The sequence below is a fragment of the Dermochelys coriacea genome, chromosome 6, assembly GCF_009764565.3.
Source record: "Dermochelys coriacea isolate rDerCor1 chromosome 6, rDerCor1.pri.v4, whole genome shotgun sequence".
In the NCBI taxonomy this organism is placed as follows: Eukaryota; Metazoa; Chordata; order Testudines; family Dermochelyidae; genus Dermochelys; species Dermochelys coriacea.
The window spans coordinates 25,254,707-25,280,852 of NC_050073.1; the positions used below are offsets into that span (position 1 = coordinate 25,254,707).

General features: G+C 44.2%; 2 protein-coding genes and 1 long non-coding RNA gene across 4 annotated transcripts in view; 1 reads left to right on the forward strand and 2 right to left on the reverse strand.

The window, feature by feature from the left end:
* LOC119857305 overlaps positions 1–4,955 on the reverse strand; it is a 34,193-nt gene extending 29,238 nt beyond the window's left edge. For both annotated transcript variants that reach the window (XM_043517611.1, XM_043517610.1), the window contains exon 1: positions 4,658–4,955. In XM_043517611.1, coding sequence (XP_043373546.1) covers positions 4,658–4,940 — 283 coding nt within the window. In that variant the 5' untranslated portion in view covers positions 4,941–4,955. The remainder of the gene's footprint in view (positions 1–4,657) is intronic.
* Positions 3,998–6,935, forward strand: LOC122460827. Its single transcript, XR_006282362.1, has 2 exons — positions 3,998–4,183; positions 6,559–6,935. It is a non-coding gene; the product is annotated as an uncharacterized LOC122460827 (long non-coding RNA).
* Positions 6,936–16,018: 9,083 nt separating this feature from the next.
* NUCB2 (nucleobindin 2) overlaps positions 16,019–26,146 on the reverse strand; it is a 54,691-nt gene continuing 44,563 nt past the window's right edge. Inside the window, exon 13 of the mRNA XM_038406650.2 lies at positions 16,019–20,635. Coding sequence (XP_038262578.1) covers positions 20,514–20,635 — 122 coding nt within the window. The 3' untranslated portion in view covers positions 16,019–20,513. The remainder of the gene's footprint in view (positions 20,636–26,146) is intronic.

Below are 26,146 nucleotides of genomic sequence, written 5' to 3' on the forward strand. Positions count from 1 at the left end.
TGTATTTCATCAGGCCTTGCTGACATGAAAACATCTAACTTGTCTAAGTAGTTTTTAACTTGTTGTTTTCTTATTTTAGCCTCAGATCATACCTCATTTTCACTGGCATTCACTGTGTTAGAAGTCCAATTGCTACTAACCTTTCTGGTAAAAACTGAAACAAAAAAAGCATTTAGCACTTCCACCATTTTCACATTTTTTGTTGTTGTCTTCCCCACTCATTCCCCACTCTTTCCCCTGTCCTTGGTCTTCCTCTTGCTTCTAATGTATTTGTAGAATGTTTTCTTGTTATCTTTTTATGTCTCTACCTATTTTAATCTAATTTTGTGCCGTGGTCCTTCTAATTTTATCTGTACATGCTTGTGTTTTGTTTTGTTTTTTATTCATCCTTTGTAATTTGACCGAGTTTCCACTTTCTGTAGGACTCCTTTTTGATTTTGAGACTAATGAAGTTGTCCTGGTTAAGCCAGGATGGTCTCTTGCCATACTTCCTATTTTTCCTGTGCAGTGGGATAGTTTGCTCTTGTGCCCTAAGTAATGTCTCTCTGAAAAATTGTCAACTCTCTCAAACTGTTTTTCCCTTAGACTTGTTTCCCATGGGATCCTACCTACCAACTCTGAGTTTGCTAAAGTCTGTCTTCTTGAAATCCATTATCTTTATTCTGCTGTTTTCCCTCCTACCATTCCTTAGGGCTTGGCTACACTTGCAAATTAGAGCACATTAAAGCAGCCCTGGGTTCCCTAGCTCACTCCCCGTCCACACTGGCAAGGTACATACAGCGCTCTGACTTTACAGCTACAGCACTGCTGATACTCCACCTCGGCGAGAAGATTAACACTTGTTGCATAGTGGCTGAAATGCCTGGGCGTCAGTGTGAACGAGGTGTTGCATTACTGCACTCTGATCAACCTCCGGAAATGTCCCATAATCCCCTTAAGTCAAGTGGCCACTCTTGTCGTTGTTTTGAACTTGCCTAGGAATGCAGATATGCCCAAATGCATCCGATGAAGTGAGCTGTAGCTCACGAAAGCTTATGCTCTAATAAATTTGTTAGTCTCTAAGGTGCCACAAGTACTCCTTTTCTTTTTGCGAATACAGACTAACATGGCTGCTACTCTGAAACAGGCCCTTTAAAAGCTCCGTTTCTGACAGCCAGTTCCGAGACAAAGCAAGCTATTACTGTGGAATGCTGTCTGTGTGTGAGAGAGAGAGAGGGAGGGGGAGGTCTACTGCTGTCTGAACTTAAGAGACAGCATGCTGACATGCTTTCAGCCCCCCAAAAGCCCGCTCTCTCTCCCCCCACATACACACAACACACTCCCTCTTGCACTCCACTCCACCCCACCCCCATTTGAAAAGCATGTTGCAGTCAATTGTATGCTGGGATAACTGCCCATAATGCAACGCTCCGAATGCCGCAGCAAGTGCCGCAAAAGTGGCCACGTCAGTGTGCTTGAAGCTGTCAGTGTGGACAGATTGCAGCGCTTTCTCTACTGCGCTCTATGAAGGCTGGTTTAACTCAAAGCGCTCTACATCTGCAAGTGTAACCATACCCTTAGAATCATAAACTCTATTATTTCATGTTCACTTTCACCCAAGCTGCCTTGCGCTTTCAAATTCTCAACCAGTTCTTCCCTATTTGTCAAAATCAAATCTAGATCAGCCTCTCCTTGGTAGCTTCCTCCACCTTCTGAAATAAAAAATTCTCCCTTCCCTTTGGGGAGACAGATGATGCATAAAATCTATCTTTGGAAATGTGTCAGACTTCCACAGGCTGTTTCAAAATAGCCAGGAAAGAACTCCAGGATCTCAATCTTGGGCACGTCTAAATGACAACGGTAATAGAAAAGGTGTCTCCCTATACACATTTTTTGCATGGCTGCCTATGGGCCTGCTTGGGGACACTGTTTCCATTCAGGTACATTTCTGCTCTTGTCTCTATTTGCTGCATTCTGTATTTTCTGCATCCTGTACACACAGGACAATGTAATGCAGCATCACCAAATAATATAGAGAACTGCAACATCTGTCTCTCAAATGGGTGATCTCCCCCTAAGTCTGGTGCATTCACATTTGGTTCAGTGTTGTTGATTTTCAACTTCTTGAGCTCAGGCAGTTTGACTGCTCACATACCAGGACCTTCAGGAATCATTGTATAACACTCCATAGAGTGGAGAGATGACAAGAGATGGCATGTGCTGAGCATGAGGAAGGTCACCAGGGGATAGAGTGGAGGTTGTATCACTTTCTTACAGTATTCATTGCATTGACAAGACCTGTACAGACCATAGGAGGCCTAATGGTGGTCTCAAGAATTTAATTACTGCAGAATCTTGAAGCAGTGGGGAACCACCCCACCATACCTATGCAGCCCAACTGCACTGTACAGTTATGGAGGCAACTTCAGCAGATGTGGAGGGGGAAACCCCACCCCTCCATAATGGGTGGCCAATTAATTCATCCGCACCCCTACACAGAGGCAGAATGATTCCTGCACCCTGGTGGTAGTGGTGGAAGTAGGATATCAGCAAGGCACTGCAAATTTATAGCGCCGTGATTTGTGTGATAGTGGGTTGGTATCTTCTCTCTTCCCACTGCCTCCAAAGGAACTTAAAAAGGGATGTTCTCCCCTAATGCAGCCCTTTCAGCTGACAGCACTGAAAGGGAGCTGGCAGCCAGAGGAGGTGATGAGGTGGAGAAGTAGAAGGATATTACAAAACAAAAGAAAAAGAAAAATATTTTAGAATACAGAGATCTTGGTCCCATCCTCCATACCACATCAGGTAGCTGTGTGATACTGCAGCCCAAGTAATGGAGAGGAACTGGGATAGTGGGAGCTCATTAGAGAGGCAAAAAGTTGATTTATGTGAGCTCCTCTTCCCTTCCAAAACGCTTCCCCAACTTGCTTCTGTGAAGAAGGGGTGAGATGTTCCTGTACTGAGCCAACTGTTGTGGGATAAATCCCAGTTTATATGGCAGTGAGGGGTTACCCCATCCATTGCTTCTGCATAACCAGCCCTAAGGATCTGGTCCCACAGAAATAGCTGGCATCCTTTTACAAGCCTATTTTAGTGGTCATGCAGGGTATGCCTGCACTCGAAATGAAAAATGTGATTGTAGCACATGTAAGCATACCTGTAGTAGCTTTAAGCTAGCTAGCATAGATAACAGTGAAGTGTAGACATGTTGGCATGGCCTTCAGCATGGCCCAGCAGCGATTTAAAGGGCCCGGGGCTCCCAGCCACTGCCATCAGCGCTACTCCAGAGCTCCAGCAGTGATTTAAAGGTCCACAACCTGGTGCCCTTTAAATTGCCGCCGTGCCCTGAGGCTCCCAGCTGCCGCCGCTACCCCCATGACTCTGGCCACGATTTAAAGGGTGCTATGCACTGGCATGGAGGGTAAATCATAGTCAGAAAATCTGAATCTACTAGAAGGGAGGTAGACAGATACCTTCTTCTTTTTTTTCTCCTGAATTGAGTGTTTCCATCTTGAACAATCAACACAGCAACAGACCAGCACAAGTGTGTTGATACTGCAATCCTTCATGTGCTCTTGCCTATTTAAAAAGAGCACCAGCCTAGAGGTATGCAGTTTAAGTGGCAATAGCTTGTCCCAGACTCCAGTCCAACCAACTTATATTTTATTTATATATAAATAAAAAGTTTGCACAATGAGCTGTGCTAAAATTTGTTAAAGAACACTGAGACTCATTTATGTGAGCTGCACTCTTTGAATAAGGGCAATTTTGCATTGCAAGATCAGTCTTTAAATGCAAAATGTAAGTGCAGTTCATATAAATAAGTCCCAATGTGTTTTTAACTAATTTAAGAACAGCTGATTGTACAAATTACTGATAGAGGGGAGCCACTTTGCTCCTCCCCATGTAGCCAACTTGGGGGTTAAGGGCAACTGCCTACTAGCACACAGCAACACAACCCTAGCATATAGAACAGGAAGCACAGCAGAGGCCACGCCATTGAAAATACAGGGGGAGTTTAGGCTGGTAGTGGCTTGAGATCTAATTCTGTTAGACCTAACACTCAAACCCTAATGAATAAAGAGAGTGAAAAGAACCGCTCTGGTGCCAGTCAGCCTGGGGATTGTCACTGACTCACTAGCATCACCTCCCCCCCCCCCCCGACTCAGCCTCCGGTTGTGACATTTTAAACGAATGGCCCTTTGTAAGTTAAATATTAAACGTCTGGTTTAAACTAAGAGCCAGGCCCAGGATAACCCTTGAGCCCCAGGGAGCGGCCAGATCGGATTGGCAAAGAGGCGAGGGAGTTTTGGGGCCCAGCCAGGGAATCGGACCACGGAGCAGCTACAGAATTAAAGCCAAGACACCAGCTGTGCCAGGCAAACTGAGCCCTGCAATGAGGGGGGGGGGGCAGCCCCTCAAAACCCTTCCCCCTCCCCACCCTGCTGCAGCGTGGCCGCAGGCGGGACCAGGGCCCCCGCTCCCGCAGCTCCTGGTGCCGCTGCAGGCTCAGGACGCCGGGGACACTGGGCGCTACCCCCGCCCCCCACCCAGCCCCCCTTTGCCCGGGGGCACCCGCTGCTTGGCCCGAGTCTGTCCCGGGGCCGCCCGCAACTCTCGCATCGCTGTGGCCCGAGGGTCTCCCTCCCGGCCGCCCCCCAGCCGAGCGCTTGGTCACCTGCCAGCTGCAGCAGGCCGCCGAGACCCAGGAGCAGCAGGCACCGCTGCCCAGGGGAGCCCCCTGCCCGCGCCATGGCCCGCCCGGGGGCGGCGGTCGCTCTGCTCCGTCTGCCCCGGGCCTGAGCTCTGCCCGTCCGGCTGGCGAAGGGACATTGTTTCGCTTCTACTTTCTCTCTCTGGCATCTTTGGCCCCGAGAAGGGCGTGGGGTGTGTAGCCTGGGGATGGGCGAGGAGCTGGCAGGCTGCATGGCTTGTACTTTGCACACGGAAACACCGCTCATTTTCTGGCTGTGCGTTTGTGTCTCCCCCACGCAAACACTAAAAGCTGGGACTTCTTTGTTTTTAAAAGCACTGACCCACCAGCTGCCACCTCCCCACCCCATCGCCCAAAGCCCTACCCCGACAAAAGTGTAATGCCTGGCGGACAGTCACCCGAAGAGAAATGAAGGAGTTTTGTAGCTGCCAGGCTACTGCTAGCCTCTCTCTGGGAGACGAAAAAGAGTCCAAAACTAGAGAAATGGCTCAAAAAATGTGGGAGGTTGTTATGGGAAAATAATGCACCAGTTTAGTTACCATTTATTCAATACTCAAAGTACACTCACCTGCAAAAAAAAAAAACACAAAAAACAAAAACCCAAACCCCAGCACACCTGTCCATTGTTCTTGAATATTAACATTCCATGGACTCGCTGGTTTGAGAAGTATGTGTGAATCAGAAACTTCAGCTCCATTTGGTGCTATCACCAGCAACAACATATCCTGGGTAGTGTGAGAGAATGGTGGCTGCACCCAGTTAGGGGGAGAAATCTGATGGTTATAGTCCTGTATAAGGAACAAGAAAAGGAGTACTTGTGGCACCTTAGAGACTAACAAATTTATTAGAGCATAAGCTTTCGTGAGCTACAGCTCACTTCATCGGATGCATCCGATGAAGTGAGCTGTAGCTCACGAAAGCTTATGCTCTAATAAATTTGTTAGTCTCTAAGGTGCCACAAGTACTCCTTTTCTTTTTGCGAATACAGACTAACACGGCTGCTACTCTGAAACCAGTCCTGTATAAGGTTTCTCTAAACAAAGCTCACTGTGGTAGTGATTATCATTTGTCCCTGATATTTACATGGCAATGATTTGTAAATAGATTAATTACTACTGTTAGTCTTAGAAATTTTACCAAAGCCAAGAGGCATGGCAATTCTTTTAAAAATATCCTGTATATAATACCTATCACTTTGTGCACCCCTAGATTGCTGGAGGAAGACAGAAGCATCAGTCCTGTAGCTAAGGGGAGGCACGCATGAGAGGTCACTGCCCCCCTGGAAATCTCTTTCTCCACCTCTCCTGTAGAAATAAGATGTGTTCCAGTTTTTTTCCCTCGATTTCTGAGTTTCCTCAGATGAATGATTGTAGTCCTAAGGCCCAGAGTTGTAGGCACAATTCCAGTAGCCCATGAAGGGTGTGTTATTGACTGTGTTTCCACTAAGTGAGTGCGGTGACTGCATTATGTTGCTGCTATAATAAAAGACACCAGTAAGAAAGTGTGTACAGAAACTGCATCTGCAGGGAGGCATCCAAAGTATATGAAGCAGAAAGGGGGGACATAGGGCTCAGTGCTGGAGTTTCTACAACCAGACCCTGCCTACCAGTTTGGAGTGGGGAGAAGAGAGGACAAAGTTCCTTTTGAATTGAGAGAGAGGAGAAAGCTCCTTTTGGAGTGTGTAAGAGAGCATGGATGGGCTGACCAGAACTGGACTGCTCCTGTAGCATCCAGAAGAAACCTTAGATGAGCTGTCCACTGTCTGTGACATAACTGCAGTCAAAGAGAGCCCCCTAGATTGACTGGCAACAGGATTGTGAGTACCATATCTACTAAAGCTGAAAAGGCTTTTTGTTTTCTTGTAGGATGTATGCACAGCCTCGCGATGCTGGTGGAATGGGAGCTGCTATGGACTTTAGCAAATCTGGATTTTGCAATTGGAAAATTTTCTTAATCAAACAAGAAAACTGCTTAATCCACTTGAATGCAGTGGTTGATTGAAGAAACGCTACAGAGTTGGGGTTTTTTTTGTTTTGTTTTTGTTTTGATATTTCTTCATTTGTGACACTTAAGGTCTAGACACCCCAAAGGGAGATCTGGAGTCTGAAGCCCAAAGAATGTGCAATTGAATCAACTGGTTGTATACAATATTACTGTGTTTAAATATGTCAAGCAAGGTCTCTTATGAAACTTGTAATGTGCTGAACCTGTTGGTTATTATAAGATACATATACAAACTGTGGTAATGAGTTTATGTATTTGTGTATATAAACCTGTGCTCATAATTTGTGCTGCAGCATTCAGCTACACCTCATTGCAGGGAGGTGAAACAATCAGACACACAGGGGCCACCTGCCCAGCCAGACAAGACTAGCTTTAATTACTTAGCATTGTACAATCCAGAAATGAGAAAGGTGGACCATGAAAATTAATGGGGAAGCATTGAAGCAACTTGAAACTGAAAAGAAAACCTTAGTCAAAAATAAAAGGAGGGAATTCCCGCCCACACACACACCCCCTGAATAACCATGAATCACCATGCCAAGAAAGAAAAAGAGAGAGAAACCTTTTAAAAACAGGCTCCTCAGCACCTATAAAAAATCCCGTATCATGAGGAAAGCTCCAAAACTTGATGTGGAGATCCAACATACAAAATATTTACTAAATATTTATTCAGTTTATTCATTTGGCCAATAACTGAATTATTAATTTGATTATGATATTTATTTTACCATAACTTCATTTTAGAGTTGCCACAATTGTTGCTTTGGTCTCACCCTCACAAATTGAAAGAAAGAGGTACTATTTAAAAACCTTGGCAAAATACTGATAGTCCACTCAGCCACAAAAAAACCCATCCCATTTGAATTTTATTTCTTTTTCACTGTTAATAAGTCTGATAGACATGCCTGCATTTCTTTACACAAGTAAAGATAGAATTTTCTTTCATCTTAAGAAAATCCCCCAAAACAACATATCCTGGGTGGTGTAATGAGGCTCACAGCCACTCCATTGCACTCCTTTTTGGTCAAATATGGCACTCCATATGCTCATTACCTCAGTTTTCTCCAAAGGTGGGACCCTTCCTGCTTCACCTAATGGGTTGGCATAGGCAAACTGGCTTAGCCTTCTGGACAAGCAACTTAAATGTAACCTCTTCTGGGGTAACAAGTCAAACTAAACATCCAAACAAACAAAAGGTTCTTCCATCCCCCCATCCCTCCTTGGGATGTTCTCAGACAAATTTCTCAGCTCCTTCTGGGCTATCTTTAAGTCTTTCCCTGCTTTTTCGAGCCCTGACTTCCAGGCTGTCTTCCTTGGAGTCCATCTGACAGTGTACCAGTCACTAGAGTTCCCTACTTCCTGCAGATCCTACTTCAGGACTTTCCATAGGAGACTGACTGCTTCTCGTAGTTCCTTTCTCAGGGTACATCTACCTACACTGCAAAACAAACAAACAAAATAACCCTACAGCAGTGAATTTCACATCCTGAGTCTACAGACTCAGGCTTGTGCTATGGCACTAAAAATAGCCATGTAGATATTCCCGCTCAGGCTCTGAAACTCAGGAGAGAGAGGTGTGTGGTTGCACGGGAGCGCTGGGAGAGAGTTTTCCTGGTAATCCACCTCCACGAGGGGATTAGCTCCCAGCGCTCGGAGCGCGGCTCCCAGCACTCAGAGCCTGTCTACACGAGCAGTTTAAAGAGCTCAGACTTGCTGCACTCAGGGGGGTGATTTCTCATACCCCTGAGCCAGCAAGTTAGAGCGCTATAAAACATAAGTGTAGACAAGCCCTTAGACTCACTGCCACGGGGTGCAGCACAGACATACATTTAGTTCTCTCAGCCCTTATAGGCCATGTCTACACTATATTGTAAATCTGGGTCAGTGGGATCCAGGCTTGTGGCCCTGGTGCTTCCAAAACCATACTTGAGCATTCACACTGTATTGTAAACCTGTATTTACAATTTCTGGACTCAGGTCTCATTGTCATGCTAACGTGTCCATATTGCACTATGCAGACTGTCTGATTTGGTTCCATGGCTTTGAGTTGTGTCCATATTGCAAAATGACAGGGCTTGGATCCAAGTCACAATGGGACTCAGACTCTGACCTATCCCTTAGCAGAACTTGGATCCAGAGTGCTTGCTGACCCAAATCAGACAGATTTGTGTGTGGACGGCATGGGGACTTGGGCTCAAACCTGAGTCAGAGCCCATGCTTAGGATACGTCTACATTGTAAAAATAAACCTTCAGTAGCAAGTCAACTGACAGACTCTGGGGCTTGTGCTACAGGGCTAAAATTAGCCATGTAGACATTCAGACTCAGTCTGGAATTTGGGCTCCTAAGACCCTCTCCAATGGCTGCATTAGGCACCTGCATTCCATGTAATTGCAGGGAACCACCTGACATGGTGACTCAGTTACTTGTCCATGGTGACAAATACAGCTATAGTGGAGCCAGAACCTGTCCTATCTGTACAGAGGATGCCAGTTTTGTTGAGAAAAATGGTGTGTTCCATACACAGTGACCTCACACATACAATACATGGGAGACCATGCTGTTCAGAGGATGCCATTTTGCTCAACAAAATGGCATCTTCCAGAGAGGTAGGGGCCCTGGAATTGAACTTTGCATGGAGCCCCCATGGAACAAACGCTGCCCCCTCGGCCAGAGCCCAGGCTCCAGCCACAGCCCAAACACCTGTGCTGCTATTTTTAGACCTATAGCACAAGCCCTAAGAGCCCAAGTCAGTTGTCCTCAGCTCTGACACTTACTGTCAAGAGCCTTTTTTCACAGTGTACAGGTACCCATAAGGTGCAGGGTAAACAAACCATTTGACATCCAGGTGTTCATCAAGCTCTCACCTGGCCTCATTAATCCCCACCCCACCTTCTCAGGTTGGGAGGCAACGGATTATGGCACAGGCAGGGCTGGCCCCCAATGCCCTTTACAGAGGCAATCACCATATGGTGATATCCCATCACAGAGAAAAATGAGATTAACATATCCCTAAATAAAAAACTTATGCCAATGATTTGTACACTTGTTAAAATGTGAGAAATAACCCATTCTAAAACATTAGAAATGCTACTTATTCTTATAACGTTGTTTGCTACAGGCCCAGCATAGTGCTATTCCCAGATCAGCCCAGAAGCAAGGCTTTCTAGAGAGGCCCATGGGAATTGTAGGCTGTAGCAAGGCATTCTCGGAAGGAGTGCCAGGAAAGGAGCCTTCCCTCAGAGCAGTAAGAGACAGCAGGCTTGTCTCGTGGGTTTCTCCAGGTTGGACTCAAAAAGCTTGGGCAGCGACTAAAGGTGTGTCAGAGATAGTGGGTGCCAAAAGAGAGGCGAATAGAGCTGGTGGGTCTTATTTTTGTTTGTGGACTGGAGGGGCTTTGTTTGGCAAGTGCTTTTGAGATGAAGAAGGTGACTTGTGTACTGAAGCAGGGCTTGTGGAAAGCCTAGGGTTAGCATCTGCTTCCTTTCAGGGTTTCCAGTACAGGGAGGTGGCTTGATTTTCTGGATTCTTGTGACCAGGCGGGCTGTTTGTTATTGGAACTTTGCTACCTCAGAAGGGTGAAGCTCAGTTTGATTTAAGTGCTAAACCACTGCTACAGAAAATGGAAACTGAGGCAGGAGCTGCATCACCAGATGTGGAGGTAAGAGTTCTGTAACAATACTGTTACATATTTATGTATTTTAGACATATGAAGACCTTCACTGTTATTATCCAGACTGCAAGCTAAGTGAATGTTGAAGAGACTGTAAATATATTTCCAAGTTTACAAAGCATTATCACATTGACTTCAATATTTGTGCAGCACTAAATGTTTTACAGTGAGAAGACAAAGTCCTTGCTCGGAAACACTTTCAGTAAAAATAACAAATATGCACCATGAGGAAAAAATTAACCTAGAAATATTATAGGGTGGTAACAAAAGAAAGTGCTCCTTTTTAAAAAATACAAACTGCTTTAAAAATTGCAGATTAAATTCCTTTTGTGAAATTCAGCTTATTTTCAATGTTATTTTCCAACCCTCTGTTTTACTGCAGCTGGGCAGCTATCATAAATTTGCACGTTTCTTCTTGGTGTAGGCAGAAACCATATACCTTTGTAAACATTCACTCTCTACCACCTGTCATTGTTATAGTTTGTGTTTTACAGTAATTTAATACAGTCAAATTGCAAATGACCTGAAAAGTCACTGTCTTCCATTCTTGATGTATAAATTACATTTGTATATGTTTTTAGTGAGAATGTTGGATAATGTGTTGTATGGAGAAGAGAGAGATGTTTTGGGCCCAGGAGAGACGGAGTTGTTTCAAAACTCTTCTTCACTTATGCATCATTAAGCAGTTAGTCGTGGTTCTGGGTTTGCATCTGTTACTGCAGACAAACTCCCATTGGAACATCCAGCTAATAAATACATTTTAATAGCTTATTAATTGCACATGTTAAAGCATTTGAAACTTAAAAAGAAACGCTTCAATTTTAACAACCTCCCTTATTTCTTTTATGTTTGCTGTATAGTGTCTTTTATATTATTATTTGTGTTGGTCATGGAACAGGACCCCATTGTGCTAGGCACTGTACAAACACAACAAAAAGAGAAATCTCTTGCTAGTCTATTTAGATTATACTAAATTTCTAAAAAAAGGAGGAAGAATCCATTATAAATACCCCAGAACTGTTGAGGTCTGTTCCTTTTCAGACAAAAACAAGACACATTTGAGGAAAGCAAAAGACAGAAATTGCAGCTTTTGTCTGTGTCTTTCCCACTTGCCAATTAACTGATAGGAAGTTACAGGCACAACACAATCTTATTGTGACCTGCAAACTCTTCTATGTTAAGGTGTTGATTTTGCAACACTGCTGCAATAAGAAAAGGCAAGGTAAAATCAAATGCCTTGTGTACTTAAGCCAAACTTTTAAGACAGAAAGCAAAAAAAGAGAAAGGAAAGAGACAAAATAAGGAAAAATGACACAACAGGGTGGCTGGGAAGCATAATAGTAACTCCAACCATCAATCTGGATGCAGCTGAACCTAATGCAGATAGTGGAATTAGCTGGTGTGCTCTTCTTGTTCAGTTAGGACTCGGGTTAGCCAAAGAGTTTGTGTTGAAACTGTTTTTTTAATGGAAAACTGGGTGTTTGACAAAACATTTTTTAGAGAAAGTGTTTGCTTTCTGTGGGAAAGCTTAGGTTTTATTTATTTATAAATATATTGTCAAAACATCTGAAAATTAAAATATTTTAGCAAAAAAACAAAATATTTAGATTCTGAAATGGCATTCTGTAGTTCAGGTGCTTTGTGTTCCCATTTTTCTCTCTGAGTCAGGTTCTCCAGCAATACTTCTATTCCCATTATACACTGCTGCCATAAGACTACCATGGTGCACTACCTCCCCTCACCAGCGTAGTCCAACCAGTGAGCCTTGCCTATAGAGCAGCATGAGGCACCTGAACTGCAGCTCCCATAAAACACTCTAGCAGCATTTCAGGATTGAAATATTTAGCCAAATCCCAAATATTTCAATTCTGGATTTTGGCCAAATATTTCATTTTTTTGACAAAAACAAGATAGGGTTTTTTGGTCAACATTTTCCAGCAAAGGGCAGTTGGGAGGGAGTGGGAGAGAGGAATTCCAACCAGCTTTAAATGGGACCTCTGTCAGGATGAGGACCATGGAGGTCCAACAAATGCTAGATTCCTGGATCCCAGCTGAGAAATGAACTTGAGATTTCTGCTGCCACCCTCCACTGGTGTATCAAATTTATTTCCCGACTTTCTCTCTTTCTGGGTCTGGATTTTGGGTAGAGGTTCAGATCATTTTTTACTATATCTGAACCAGTTCTCCCATCACTAATTGTCCATGGCATGCATATGCTGTCTCATAATAACTGTCATTCTGGTTAGACGTTTAAAAGGAACAGAATAACTGTTAGTTAAACCCTAAAAAGTCAGGGATAGAATTGCTGTTCGATGTCCACCTTCTTTGCTGTACGGATCATCTAAGCTTTAAAAGGTATGTTTCTTCTAGTGGTCCATCTTCAGTATCAGCCTCACTTTGGACCTTGCATTCTTTATTCTGTTCTTCAGCTTTAAAAGTCACAGAGGAAATAAAACCACCCTCATACTCAGCATTTTCTATCCTTCATCAATGGGATATTTTCCCATAAACCAGGAAATGTAGGTGGCACCTGTATTCCTTCCACATATAAAATAGTGAAGTGTCCCATCCTCACCAGCCTTTAAGTTGCTGCTGACTTCAGGGTGTTAGCTGTCTCTTGATTAGAGGGGCTATGGCAGTGATTCTCAACCTATTTACCACTGTGGGCCACATCCAATACTACCTGTACGGCCCTGAGGATGTCACGTGGGCTGCAGCTGTGTGTTGATTGGGCTGCAGGTTGAGAACCCCTGGGCTAGGGCCTAAAAAAAAGATACAGTTGTCATGAAACAGGAGTACAAATAAACCAACATAATGATAAGGCCTCAGAAGCAGGGACCTTCATATTTGCTGAATGTTAGGATATGTTTTGCTGCTTAAGTTGTAATTTTTACATAGTCATTTTTTTCTGTTCACATGTGACTGCCTTTTAAGCTTACATAAATAAACAGGGGTTTATTTTGGGGTTTAGGTCCCCAAAGCCCATATCTCATGGATGTGCTGGAGTCTGGGTCCATCCATGAGTCTGGTCACATTCCTTCTCTGTTCCTTGTGGGCCTCTCCAGCTGCCCTGCCTGCCATGGACCCCAAAATCCCCCTCTGCTACCTTCAAGGGGTTTCCAAAGCGTCAAGAGGCCTGATACAAAGTATTACTGATCAGTGTTAATTTTGTGTCGGTTCTCAATACATTGATTTGATAGTGTAACAAGGCACAGCCTCTCCAACCATGCCTCTTCAAGCAAATGAATCCCTGATCCCACAGAGAGACCTTCAAGGGCATGGAAGAGGGAATGATTGCCTTCTCTCACTTTTCCCAGTAGGCTTTCCATCCCTGTGTCTGAAGAGGAAATGGGGGTGAGTAGGGCCATTGTTATGAGCTGGGGGCTCTGCAGTTTATCTCAGTTTTAGGTATAATACTCGATGGCTTTGTGTGGTTCTGATTTACAGTCAGCAGCACCGTCTGACCCATATGCAAACTACGCAGCTATGAAGGGCACCAGGAAATTTGGGTCACCGAAGTGCCCCAAATTTCCTGGTGCCCTACGCAGCTGCGTGCTGATCCAGTGGCCAGCCCAATCCCCCGGCTAGCTGAGCCATACAGGAAAGCTGCTCGCGCCCATGCTCCACCCCTGCCCTGCCTCTTCCCCAAAGCCCCTGCCCCCACTCCACCCCTTCCCCTGAGCTATGTCCCAGGGGACTGCAGCAGGGTTGGGCGTGCCCTACATTCACCGGGCGGCGGGAAATGGAGCAACCTGGCCCCAGCCTGCTCCGCTCTGCCAGCCCCCAACCGCACCCCTGGTGAGTGCTGGGGGGCTGTTCCACCCACCCCCCAAATCCCAAGGCTGGGAGCCAGGGGAGCAGAGCGGAGCGGGCTGGAGCTGGGTCACTCCACTTCCCACCACCCTGTGAGTGCGGGGTCGGGCCCGCTCTGCAATCACCAGGCGGCAGGAAGTGGAGCGACCCAGCCTCAACCCGTTCTGCTCCGCCGGCTTGTGCTGGGGGGCGGTTTCCTCTCTGCCCCCCCAAGCCTGTTCCTGCCCCCCCCCTGCAGAGGCCTGGGGCCAGCTCCCTCCCACCCACCCGTGGAGGCCTGGGGATGCCTCCCCCATGGAGGCCTGGGGCTGCGTAGGTCACCAAAATGTCTAGGGACAGCCCTGACAGTCAGAGTAGGTATTCGTTCATAGCTAGTTGTGAAATCTTTAAATGGGAAAGTAAATACCATGTCTCTGCAAAGCTTTGGGATCTGTACTATAAGAAAGTGAAGATAGCTAATTCAGGGCATAGCCCTGAGAACAGAAGGTGGATAGGGTTTGGAACTGAACTTCCCAAGGTAGTAAAATCTACCTTCATACTTGTATATAGATTCAAATATATTTAGTGCCACAATCTGAGAACTTCTCTCATGTTAAGAAGTATCTTACTCCACAAGCAGCATTGTTGAAATCAATGGGAATATTCAGAGAGCAAGGTACTACTCAACACGAGAAAGGGAAGTAGAATCTGATTTTAGGAATTAGCCAGTTCAGCTCACCTCTGAGTTTCAATTCAAAGGCTCTCTCTGTACAGGACTGACCTATCCCCAAAGTAAACATACACAGCACTTTCAAAAGACAACCCTGGAAGCTTACATTCATTACTCTGCTAGATAATAAAAACCATGGACTGAACAGAGACATTGGATTTATGGCTTATTACAACAATCTGTAACCCAGTAACCCTTTCTTTTTGTCCTATGGCTGCAGAGTTGTGAAGGGGACACTCTACCTTGAATGTCCCTTATAATATGTGCTAACTACTTATGCTAAACAATCTGTTCCACCTTTCAACTTGGCTGGGGATACCTTTCCCAGCCCTGAAGAAGAGCTCTGAATGGCTGGAAAGCTTGTCTCTCTCACCAACAGAAGCTGAAAGTTATTTTTTTCCACCAGCCTTGTCTCTCAAATGTAATGCAAGCTGTCTTACCCAGCAGGACCTCTCCCACATGTGGCATTATTTCCTTCAGTTGCATCTCAATATTTCCCCCATAGTCTTGGCACTAAGTATAATTTAGTTTCTGTCTTAAGTGAAGACTGGATATACAGGGACTCTATATGTAAGACTAATTTGACTAATAAATTATAAAACTGCGCCAAAGACATTGCTACTGCCAGGTTCAAAGCCACCCTATCCCCTTCCATGCCTGATCATTCCAACTCCCAGTGGAAAGCCCAGACTAGGTGGCAATGGGGCCATGTAAAGAACCTGCAGAAAGTTTTGCTCTTGGTAAGAGCTAAAACGTTTTCCCCAGCCTCTTACTATACTTGCAAATGCAATACCTAGAAAAAAAACAGTTACCCAGTATCTCAGGCTCCTGTACAAGGGAAAGAGACTAAGCTTTTAGGCCCGGCCTCGTGCCTGAGGCCTTCTTGGTTAGCCCACAAAGACCCATGTGGGAGCATGACAAGAGACCCCAAAGCACCTAGCACTGCCAAAGTCACTGCTACAAGCCAGGAGGAGAGAGAGCCCCAGTGATCACCCCTTTTTCCATCCACTCCAGTTTCATAGGTACAATTTGGTAAAAAGGAAACACCAGATGTCTTGCTTTGAGTTGTTTCAATTTAATCCAGTTAAAATCTAATCTATACAAAGGATGCGGGGGACATTTTTTTCCTACAAATATTGCACCGGAGGATATGAATTTTTACAACATTGACCAGCCTACCCCTTTCCCTGCCCCCCATGCCCAACAATAAAATAAAATAAAATAAAAATAAAATAAAATAAAAAGTGAAATTCAATGTTTACATCTTTTAGAGCAGTGGTTCCCAGACTTGTTCTGCCACTTGTGCGGGGAAAGCCCTCGGCGGCCGTGCTGGTTTGTTTACCTGCCGTGTCCACAGGTTCAGCCGATCGCGGCTCTCAGTGGCCGCGGTTCACTGCTCTAGGCCAATGGGAGCCGCTGGAAGCAGCGGCCAGTACGTCCCTCAGCCCACGAGCAGCGAACCTGCGGACGTGGCAGGTAAACAAACCGGCGCAGCCCGCCAAGGGCTTTCCCTGCACAAGCGGCGGAACAAATTTGGGAACCACTGTGATAGAGTAATGGAATTTGTGTCAAAACCAAGTTGCATTAAGTTTTCTTTTAATGGCCTTTAAGACAAAATAAAACCAAGTAAGCCTGAAAGTAGTGGTATCCATGACACTTCAGTCCCTGGTACAACTTTGAAAATCTAGTAAGATACCCATTATCACTTTCTGTTCCATCATTTAGCTATAAACATCATTTTTAGTCATACTTATGACCTTGAGAGGCTTCTGAGAAATCAGTACCGTGGTGATGAAATCTTCAGCTGAGATGCATGCTTGAAGTGGGTAATACTGGTTAGTCTTTCCACGCATGAGAAAGGAAACAGCAGAAATGAAAGTAAAGTAATTAAAGCTACAAACATTGCATTTATAAGGATTATTTCAGGCACCCTGCACAACATCTTCTTAAGGCAGAGGGTTCCTGACAGAGGGAGAACTCATAGCGATGCATCATTTATTTTTTTTATCCTGCTTTTACAAAGAAGTCTTCAGTGAATTTAGTACTGGAGAAAGGTGCCAGATTGAGAGCTCTGGTGACTCCTAGAACAGGTGCTGCATGGGCAGTAGCAGGACAAGCTTTCCCACATGCCCTGCTGATATGTCAAACCCTGACCTGAAGACTAAACTTTTGAGAGTAAATCCAGTCTCCACATCCATTCATTCCTTGACCTCTTTGCAGACAGCAAAGGGAACCATTTAAGGTGGGCTTTTGTGCAATGTAGACAATTGTCCACTAGCAAGTTGGTTAATGTCATGAACATTTTAGGCCAAACAGGTTTCAGAGTGGTGGTAGCTGTGTTAGTCTGTAGCAGCAAAAACAACGAGGAGTCCTTATGGCATCTTAGAGACTAAAAAATTAGACCAGATACTTATCAGTAGGTGACCTTTGACTAGAGCTGGATTTGATCCAACAATCCAAAATCTGCCTGTTCCTTGTAAAAACGTGCAATATCTCATTTTAAAAAAAAAAAAATCTATTTAAAGAGGTTAAATTGATAACATTGTATGAAAAGAAAACGGACAGACAATGAGAGCAGACCCACAGGAGCTGATGCGACAGTGTGCACTTCTTTCCTGGGAGCTCACCCTACTGGCTGGCATAGAGTGATGCAGCTGCAGTATAAAATTGTTGAGAGATTTTTGCATACAGAAAAATGGTGACCCACAACGAAGTGACAAAGGAAAACTTTGGCTTTCCCTGCATCAGGGCAGTCACAATAGCTGTGGCAGTCTCAAAGGTAAGGAAGAGCCTATGTTCAGCACTTAGATACCACAGTACTTTATTGATACCTCAATGTTTGAGGGTTTGGAATAAATAATAAATGACTATAAACCTACATAATGCCCATCTTCCCATAAAGCACAAAAATAAGACAGATTATAATAATCAGAACAAAACTAAATAGATGTGTTTAGAATAGGATTTGATCAATGGTGTAGAGTTGGGCCATTCTACCCTTAAACGGGGTGGGGTGGGAGGGGAGGAATCTAATGTTTGACTAAATTTGTTTACTAAGTTACTACACTTGGATCATGTGTCTCATGGGGTGCACTTGTGATTTGTGGCAAATCCAGTTTTATTTTGCATTTAAAAGATCTGTACTGCATTATATAGAATAATACTGAATTATTGGGGATTGAAAACAACTTTGATGGCAAAAAGAAAAGGAGGACTTGTGGCACTTTAGAGACTAACAAATGTATTTGAGCATAAGCTTTCGTGAGCTACAGCTCACTTCATCGGATATGGGTGGAAGGATAAATTACTGAGAAAACTTTGTCAGAGATTTAACAGAGAGAAGCTATTATTTGTATTGCAGTAGTGCCTAGGGACCTCAGACAAGGATCCTTCATTCTGGGTGTTATGCAAATTTATGGCTGGACCACCCCTCTAGCGGTAAAACCCATGTGGAGAAGGGAGCAAATCTCCCCAAGTTTCTCCTCATGGACTCCTCTTGAGCAGTGTGGCTGAACTCCCATCTCCCAAGAATCAGCTTACAAACCCAACACCAGGGCCATTCATTGGAGAAGGTCCTGTGCTACATCTGGGGCCCCAGTGTCGCCTCCTTGTGTCCTGCTGTGCTAGTATGACTCTACTGGACCTGGCTACAACTGCCCTGAACCTCCTTTATGGGCGGGATTCCTAGCAAGGGATTGGAACTGCAGAAAAGTAATTTGATCTGTGGACAAATAAATAAATAAAACTGATGTAAAAGTAATAAGGTAAGACCAAGGACCTGTTAATTTGAAGAAAGGTTTAAAATGTTATACATCTTGAGCAAAACCACAAAAGAGGTTGGGAGGGAAGAAACCTACCACTGCTTGAACAGTGTCAATGCCAAGGAGGAAAGGAACTGTGGCCTACATACAATTAACAAGATGAAATGGAGAAAAATCAAAACTGATCATCAGGAAAATTATCCCGACAAGCAAGCTCTATTAGACCTTGTGACATTGTTTCCCAAGGAAGAACATAAGTCCTTTAAAACTAGATTGGAGAAAGGGAATATGCTCCATCCTGCATGAAGAAGTCTGCATTAGCTATTCTCTAATGTCTAAGATGCTACAAAACAAATGTCTGAAAGTTCTTCTGTGGAAAAAAATACTGCTTGAACTGCTTTGCAAATACTCACCTTTCTCTAGTTACCATGACACATGATAGCATACATCTCTCCAGAACAGAGGCTTACTTTTATTTATTTAAAAGCTGACCCATTCCACGTAGTGACATTGTTGGCAGGCAGCTGTAGAATGGGAAGGAATCTGAATGATCCCGATTGGAGGGAGGGATATGTTTATATAAAAAGTCAGAACCAGTTTTCTGCAAAGGGAAAACATTAATGTTAAAGAAATTGGATTTGGCCTTCAAGATACTTCCTTTAGGTCTGAAATATGCAATGGATCTTTTTCTACATCTTAGCAACATTCACAGATAAATCAAATAATTTCTTGTAAAAGCTTGGGTTAGCTTGAAGAAACCAGCTTGGTACCAATACCAAAACTATACAGTCATGACATGTGCCTGTTTCAGGGAATTTCATAAAATTATATCAGTTGTTGTAAAATGAATGAGCACTAAATGTGAAACCAGAGAGACTCTAGTCAGAATGTCTTGTCTGAAAAAAAGCTGTTTGAAACATACTGTGGATTTTGAAAGGATGGTTTCACCACAGGAGGTAGGATAATATGCACAGAAAAAGTTCTATTTCTCACAATTTTTTTTTAAATCAACTGAAGAAAACCCTCGTTTTAAAAGCATGCAAAAATGTTGAGAGCAGCTAGAAGATAATGAAAGAAAGAGGGACAAGAATATAGTCTTAACAGCCACTCTGCAAGATGAGCACTCAGCTGCTACACTGGATTCATCTTAACAATGAGGATGGTTCAAATCAGCACACCATAACTACAGTATTCCGTTTTGAAGGCTTACAGCGAAGTTCATAGCTATCTGTAAACATGAAAAGTATTCACTGTTCTAAAATTCTTTCCTGCAGTTACATTTTTAAAAGTGCAGATTTCTTGAAATTAATCAGAGCAGGTTTGTTTTTATTTGGTCTCAAAGGAGAAAAGCGTTGGCAGTACTGGAAACTGAAGACGTCCATTCCTGGGCCTAGTTTCCCCAAATTCTGCATTTTAGTGCTTCTGGAAAGTGTTTCTATATGAAACATGATTAGCTGGATCTCTAGTCCTGTTCTCCATTTCTCTAGAAAGTGAGTTCCTGATTAATGCCTAACTATTGGACTTCTGTGCTCCAGGGACTGAGCTTTTGGAGGTTTGTTTACAGAAAATGGAGAGATGCTGCTTTTTTGTTATTTCTTCCATTCCTCCCCTCCAACCTCCCGCTCCCTTTTAACCTGGAATTGATCTGCCTGTTATCTTTCTCACTGATGCATTGAAGATTAAATTAATCTAATTTAAACATCAGTTGGGTTTGAATTGTAAAGCTGTAATATTCCCAATGACTTCACAACCAAGTGAAGAAAGTGGGCAGTTCATATTTCACTCTGTTTCTGTTTAAGTCCCTGTCCCCAACCCCAACCCCCAAAATAATAAAGACGGTATAAAGTTGAGGCACAAGTGGTTAAGGGTGAATTTGAACATGGTCACTTCCGGCGGCTGTTTCTTGAACTGGAATGTGCCCTGGCAGTAAAGGCTGATCACCTGCAAGATGGTTTTGTGCATTTCCGACTTGGTGTTCTCCAGCTGTAAAACAAAATAAGAAACAGTGTCACTCTTAAGCAAACTGATCCCAAACTAGAGAAGTCCCTGAAAGAAAATGACAAGGTTACAATGTGCTTATTGTAAATAAAATGGTCCAGATTTTGCTAACGTGATCATCAGGTTCCATAACAGTATTAAGTGTTAGATTATAGGCAAGCCTAGCAGTTGCTTCATTCTCAATAGTGGGTTTGGTTTTTTGGTCTTTCCTCTCTTCCCCTGCTGGCCCAACAGTGGGATCGATGGGTTCAGGGTGCATGCGCGCGTGCACACACACACGTACGTAAATCAGAAGCAGAAACTTTTAAAGAGTGAAGGGTAAGGGGAGCTCCTAGAGCAAACTCAGCCCAATAAAGAGAGAAGCTTTTTTTTATTTAAACAATATAGAAGTTTACTATGGAGCGGAGAGATTATATTAGGAAAATCTGAATTTACTAAACACAGGGTCCAGAATCTCAAATTGTGTTTTACCTTAATTTAATCTAGGTTAAATCTTCTGTACCAGCACTTAGCAGATCAAGGGAATGCCCAGTTCTAGTTACCAACAAAGGGCACCAATTCTGATCATATATACAAAGTGCATATTGTTAGGTATCTTGCAAAACCATGCATAGTGAATAATTAGACAAGGCGGAGGTCACAAATGCATTCAACTCTTTCTTCACTTGATGGAAATCAGATTTTTTGTTTAAAATGTCATTTCTGATGTAGGCATACAACATTAAAATGTTAGTCTCCATAGAATAGTTCTCTATCACATGCCTTCACATTTCATAGCAGTTGCATGAAATAGAACACAATCCACAATAGGAAAAGAAAAGGTTAAAGACTCTTTGTATAAGTATTTAAGTTAGCAGGGCCTGATGAAGCAACCTTAGAACTGATAGTGATTATCTTGGAGAACTCATGGAGGACTGATAAGATCCCCGAGGACTGATGAAGGTCAGACTAATATCTATCTTTATGAAGGGGAACAAAAGAGAACCCGGGGAATTACAGGCCAGTCAGCCTAACTTCAATTCATGGAATGATACTGGAACAAATTATTTAACAATAAATTTGTAAGCACCCAGAGGATAATAGCGTTATACGGAATATCCAATATGGATTTGTCAAGAACAAATCATGCCAAACCAACCTAATTTTTTTAATTTGACAGGGTTACTGGCCCAGTGGATGGTGGGGAAGCTGTAGATGTGATACGTCTTGATTTGAGTAAGGCTTTTGGCACAGCCCCACATGCTGTTCTCATAAGCAAACTAGAGAAGTGTGGTCTAGAAAAAAAAAATAGGTGCAAAACTGATTGAAAGCCCATACTCAAAAAGTAGTTATCAATGGTTCACTGTCAAACAGAGTGGGGTCCCGCAGAGGTTTGTCCTCGGTCTGGTTCTATTCAATATTTTTATTTAATGATTTGGATAATGGAGTGGGGAGTATGCTTATAAAATATGCGGATGACACCAAGCTGGGAGGGGTTGCAAGTTCTTTGGAGGATAGGATTAGACTTCAAAAGGACCTTGACGAATTGGACGATTGTCTGACGACAAAATGAAATTCAATAAAGGCAAGTGTAAAATACTTCACTTAGAAAGGCAAAATCAAATGCACCACTACAAAATGAGGAATAACTGGCTATGTGGTACTACTGCTGAAAAGCATCTGGGGGTTGTAGTGGATCATAAATTACATATCAGCCAACAATGTGATGTAGTTGTGGAAAAAAAGGGATATAATTCTGAAGTGTATTAACAGGAGCGTCATATCAACATGGGAGGTAATTGTCCTGTTCTACTCAGCACAGATGAGGCTCCGCTAGAGCCCAGTTCTGGGTGCCACACTTTAAGAAAGATGCGGGCAATTAGGAGTCCAGAGAAGAGCAAAACAATAAAATGATAAAAGATTTAGAAAATCCGACGTGAGGAAAGATTTTAAAAAAGTTGGGCATGTTTAGTCTGGAGAATAAAAGACAGAGGGTAACCGTCTTGAAATATGCTAGGACTGTTATCAAGAGGATGGTGATCAATTGTTCTCCATGTCCACTGAAGGTAGGACAAGAAGTAGTCAGCTTAATCTGCAGCAAGGGATATTTAGGTTCCATATTAGAAATATATTCCTAACTATAAGGATTGTTAAGCACTGGAATAGGTTTCCAAGGGAGGTTGTGGAATCCCTGTCTTTGGAGGTTTTTAAGAACAGGTTAGACAAACACCTCTCAGCGATGGTTTAGGTATACATGGTCCTGCCTCCATTCAGGGGGAGGGACTAGATGGTCCCTTCTAGCCTTACATTTTTATGATTTTTTTAAATTAACAGTAAACAACTGTTACATCTTTATTTCCAATTCAATACATTCTTGTATTTATAATATCATCTGAGATACTTGTATGAAAGGCTTTACGGGCAGAGATGAGGAAAAGGCCATGCAAAACTGGGTAGAGCAATGCTTACACGTTATGACAATGGAGTGTAACAGGGATGGACTATATTAAAAGAAAGAGGCTGTAATTAAAAGCAATGACAATCTAAATAAACGTTCCTTCAGACTATTAAATGTGAGGAGAGAAAGCAAGCATGCAAGATTGCAGAAAGGGAAAGAATCATAAGAATCTGCAGTTACAGATGGAAAAAGATTTGTTAGGTCATTCAGTTCATCTCCCTGCCAATGCAGGATTAAAGGGACCACATTTTAGTTTCTGTCTCGGAGTAGGGCAAAAACGAGGGTTTTAAACAGAGATATGAAGATGGGGTATTGTCAGTGATTTTAGCAGTCTCAAAATTCCCCTACAAGACATGTTCTTCCTTTGTGGGCATAAAGCTGACTATTCCCCTAAGATTTTTTTTTTTTTAATTAAACAAATTGCTGCAGCACGTGAGTTTAAAAGAAAAATAATAGCCACAATGTCATGTTTATTCTGCTTGTAAATAAATCTGTGCATTTGTATAGAGAAAGACAAAATAAACCAACAATAGGGACTTGTGTGTGTGTTTAAAGTGACTCCCTGCTGTAGTACTCCATTTTCACAAGGAAGAATACTAAGGGTGCATCTACACAGGGATAAAAGACCTGCAGCACGGCCACGGCTGCAGCTATTCCGGGTCAACTGACTTGGGCTTACAGGGCTCGTGCTGTGCAGCTAAAAATTGCTGTGTAGATGCTCAGGCTTGGGCTTGCAAGGTCCCAGCGCTTGGGCCCCAGCCCAAGTCCGAACATCTACACCAGGGGTCAGCAACCTTTCAGAAGTGGCATGCAGAGTCTTCATTTATTCACTTTAATTTAAGGTTTCGCGTGCCAATAACACATTTTAATGTTTTTTAGAAGGCCTCTCTCTTTAAATCTACATATTATATAACAAACTATTGTATGTAAACAAGGTTTTCAAAATGTTTAAGAAGCTTCATTTAAAATTAAATTAAAATGCTGATCTTACGCCGCCGGCCGGTTCAGCCCACTGCCAACCTGGGGTTCTGTTCACCTAGGCTGGCAGCAGGCCGAGCAGGGCCTGCGGCCGGGACTCCGGCTGGCAAGGGGCCGACAGCCAGAACCCCAGACCGGCAGCAGGCTGGGCGGGGCCAGCGGCTGGCACCCCAGACCAGCAGTGGCCTAAGTGGCTCAGCCTACTGCCGGTCTGCGGTCCTGTCCGCCGGCTTCTGCCAACCAGGGTCCCAGCTGCCGGCCCCGCTCAGCCTGCTGCCAGTCTGGGGTCCCAGCCCTGTCCACATAGGGAGAAGGTAGGTACCTACTCTGGTTCTAGCCATTCTCTTCCTTTCTCTGCACTGAGATGAGGGTGGGAGTGCACTGAGAACAGGGCTGGGAGTGAAGGAGCAGGATGGGGGTTGGGGTACAGGGTCTGGCCAGAAGCTAGAATGAGGGAGGGGCTCAGGGTTGGGGCAGGAGATTTAGGTGTGGAGTGTTTACCTGGGCAGCTCCCATTTGGTTCGAGGGGTGCAGGTGGGAATGTGTGGGGGGCTGTAGGAGCTCCTGTTTGGTGCTCAGCATGAGGGTGGAGATGTGGGGGGGTACAAGAGTCAGGGCTGGGGTTGTGGGGGGATGCAGGGATGAGGACAAGGGTTGGGGTGTGGGGGAGGCTGGGGTGAGGGCAGAGGGCTGGGTGTGTGTGAGGAAGGGTCAGGGCAGAGGGCTGGGGGTGTGGGACGGGGCCGTGGGGGTGCTCCTAGCCTCCTGCCCTGAGTGGCTCACAGCAGGGGGCTGGAGGGGATATGCCAATTCCACCGCCTTCCCCAAGGTCCCTGGAACAGAGAGCAGGCTGCGGCTCCACTTTTCCCTCTCCCGCTCCGTAGCAAGGACAGTCAGCTGATCGGCCACAGGGAAGGAGAGAAGGAGGGGCAGGAACCCAGAATGCTGGGGGAAGGGGTGGAGGAAGCTTGCCTGCCCTGCAAGGAGAGAGGGGTGGCTGAGGGGCGGAAAAGAGCGGGCCGGGCCGGATTTTTAATGGCACACTGCTGTCTGCTGGGGGAAGACAGCAGCGTGCCATTAAAAATTGGCTCGCATACCTTTGGCATGCGTGCCATAGGCTGCCGACCCCGATCTACACAATGATTTTTTTTCAGCTCCACAAGCCTGAGTCAGCTGTCCTGTGCCAGCCATTGGTTTTTTTTTTTTTAATCCCTGTGTAGACGTAGCCTAACGGTACATCTACACTTCAGCTGCTGTAGTGTAACAGTTTCGCTGCTGCTGCTGCAGTGCAATAGTGTACATGCTTCCTACGTTCACGGAAGAAGTTTTTCCATTCAAGTTATTAATCCACCTTTCCGACAGGTGACAGCTCGGTTGATGGAAAAAATCTTTTGTCAACCTAGCTGCATCTACACAGGGGGCTAGTTTGACCTAACTGCATCATACAGAGTGCAACGTTTTTCACAGCCCTGAGCAATATAGTTCAGTCATTCTAATTTTTAAATGTCGTCCCGGCCTAAGAGAATGATTCCTTATCCTCACACCAAAAAAGGAAAACTGTGTCCAAAGTGAATTTTTGGCCTCTTTGTAAGGTCTAATGGGTCTAAAACCAAGGCCTAGCAAACTGCCAGGCAGCAGGTGGTGCTATGCTGCCACCCAGCAGCAGCGATAATCAGCTTGTGCTCCACTACCCATGACCTATTGTGGACACAGACCATGGGAAGTGCTACCTTATGGCTCCCCATCCTATATAAACTCAAGAGGCATTCCAAGAAGTGTCCAGGCAACAGTGTGGATCTCCTATACTTGCCACAACCATTCCTGCACCTTGTTCTGTGACCTTGGCTTGATTTAGACTTCGCCTCCTGACCCAGACCCTGAAACCAGATTCTGACTCTAATCCTTGGTATCGACCCTGGCCTGGAATTTGACTGTGAACTCTTCTGCACCTCTGACTCTGGTCTGACCACCATTGTCAGGATCCTGACACCCTTACTATCTTTCAGATGTCTGATGATAGCAAAAGTCTCCACGGTCTAGTTTATACAAATTGAATCAATTATTCACGTATCGGAGCAACA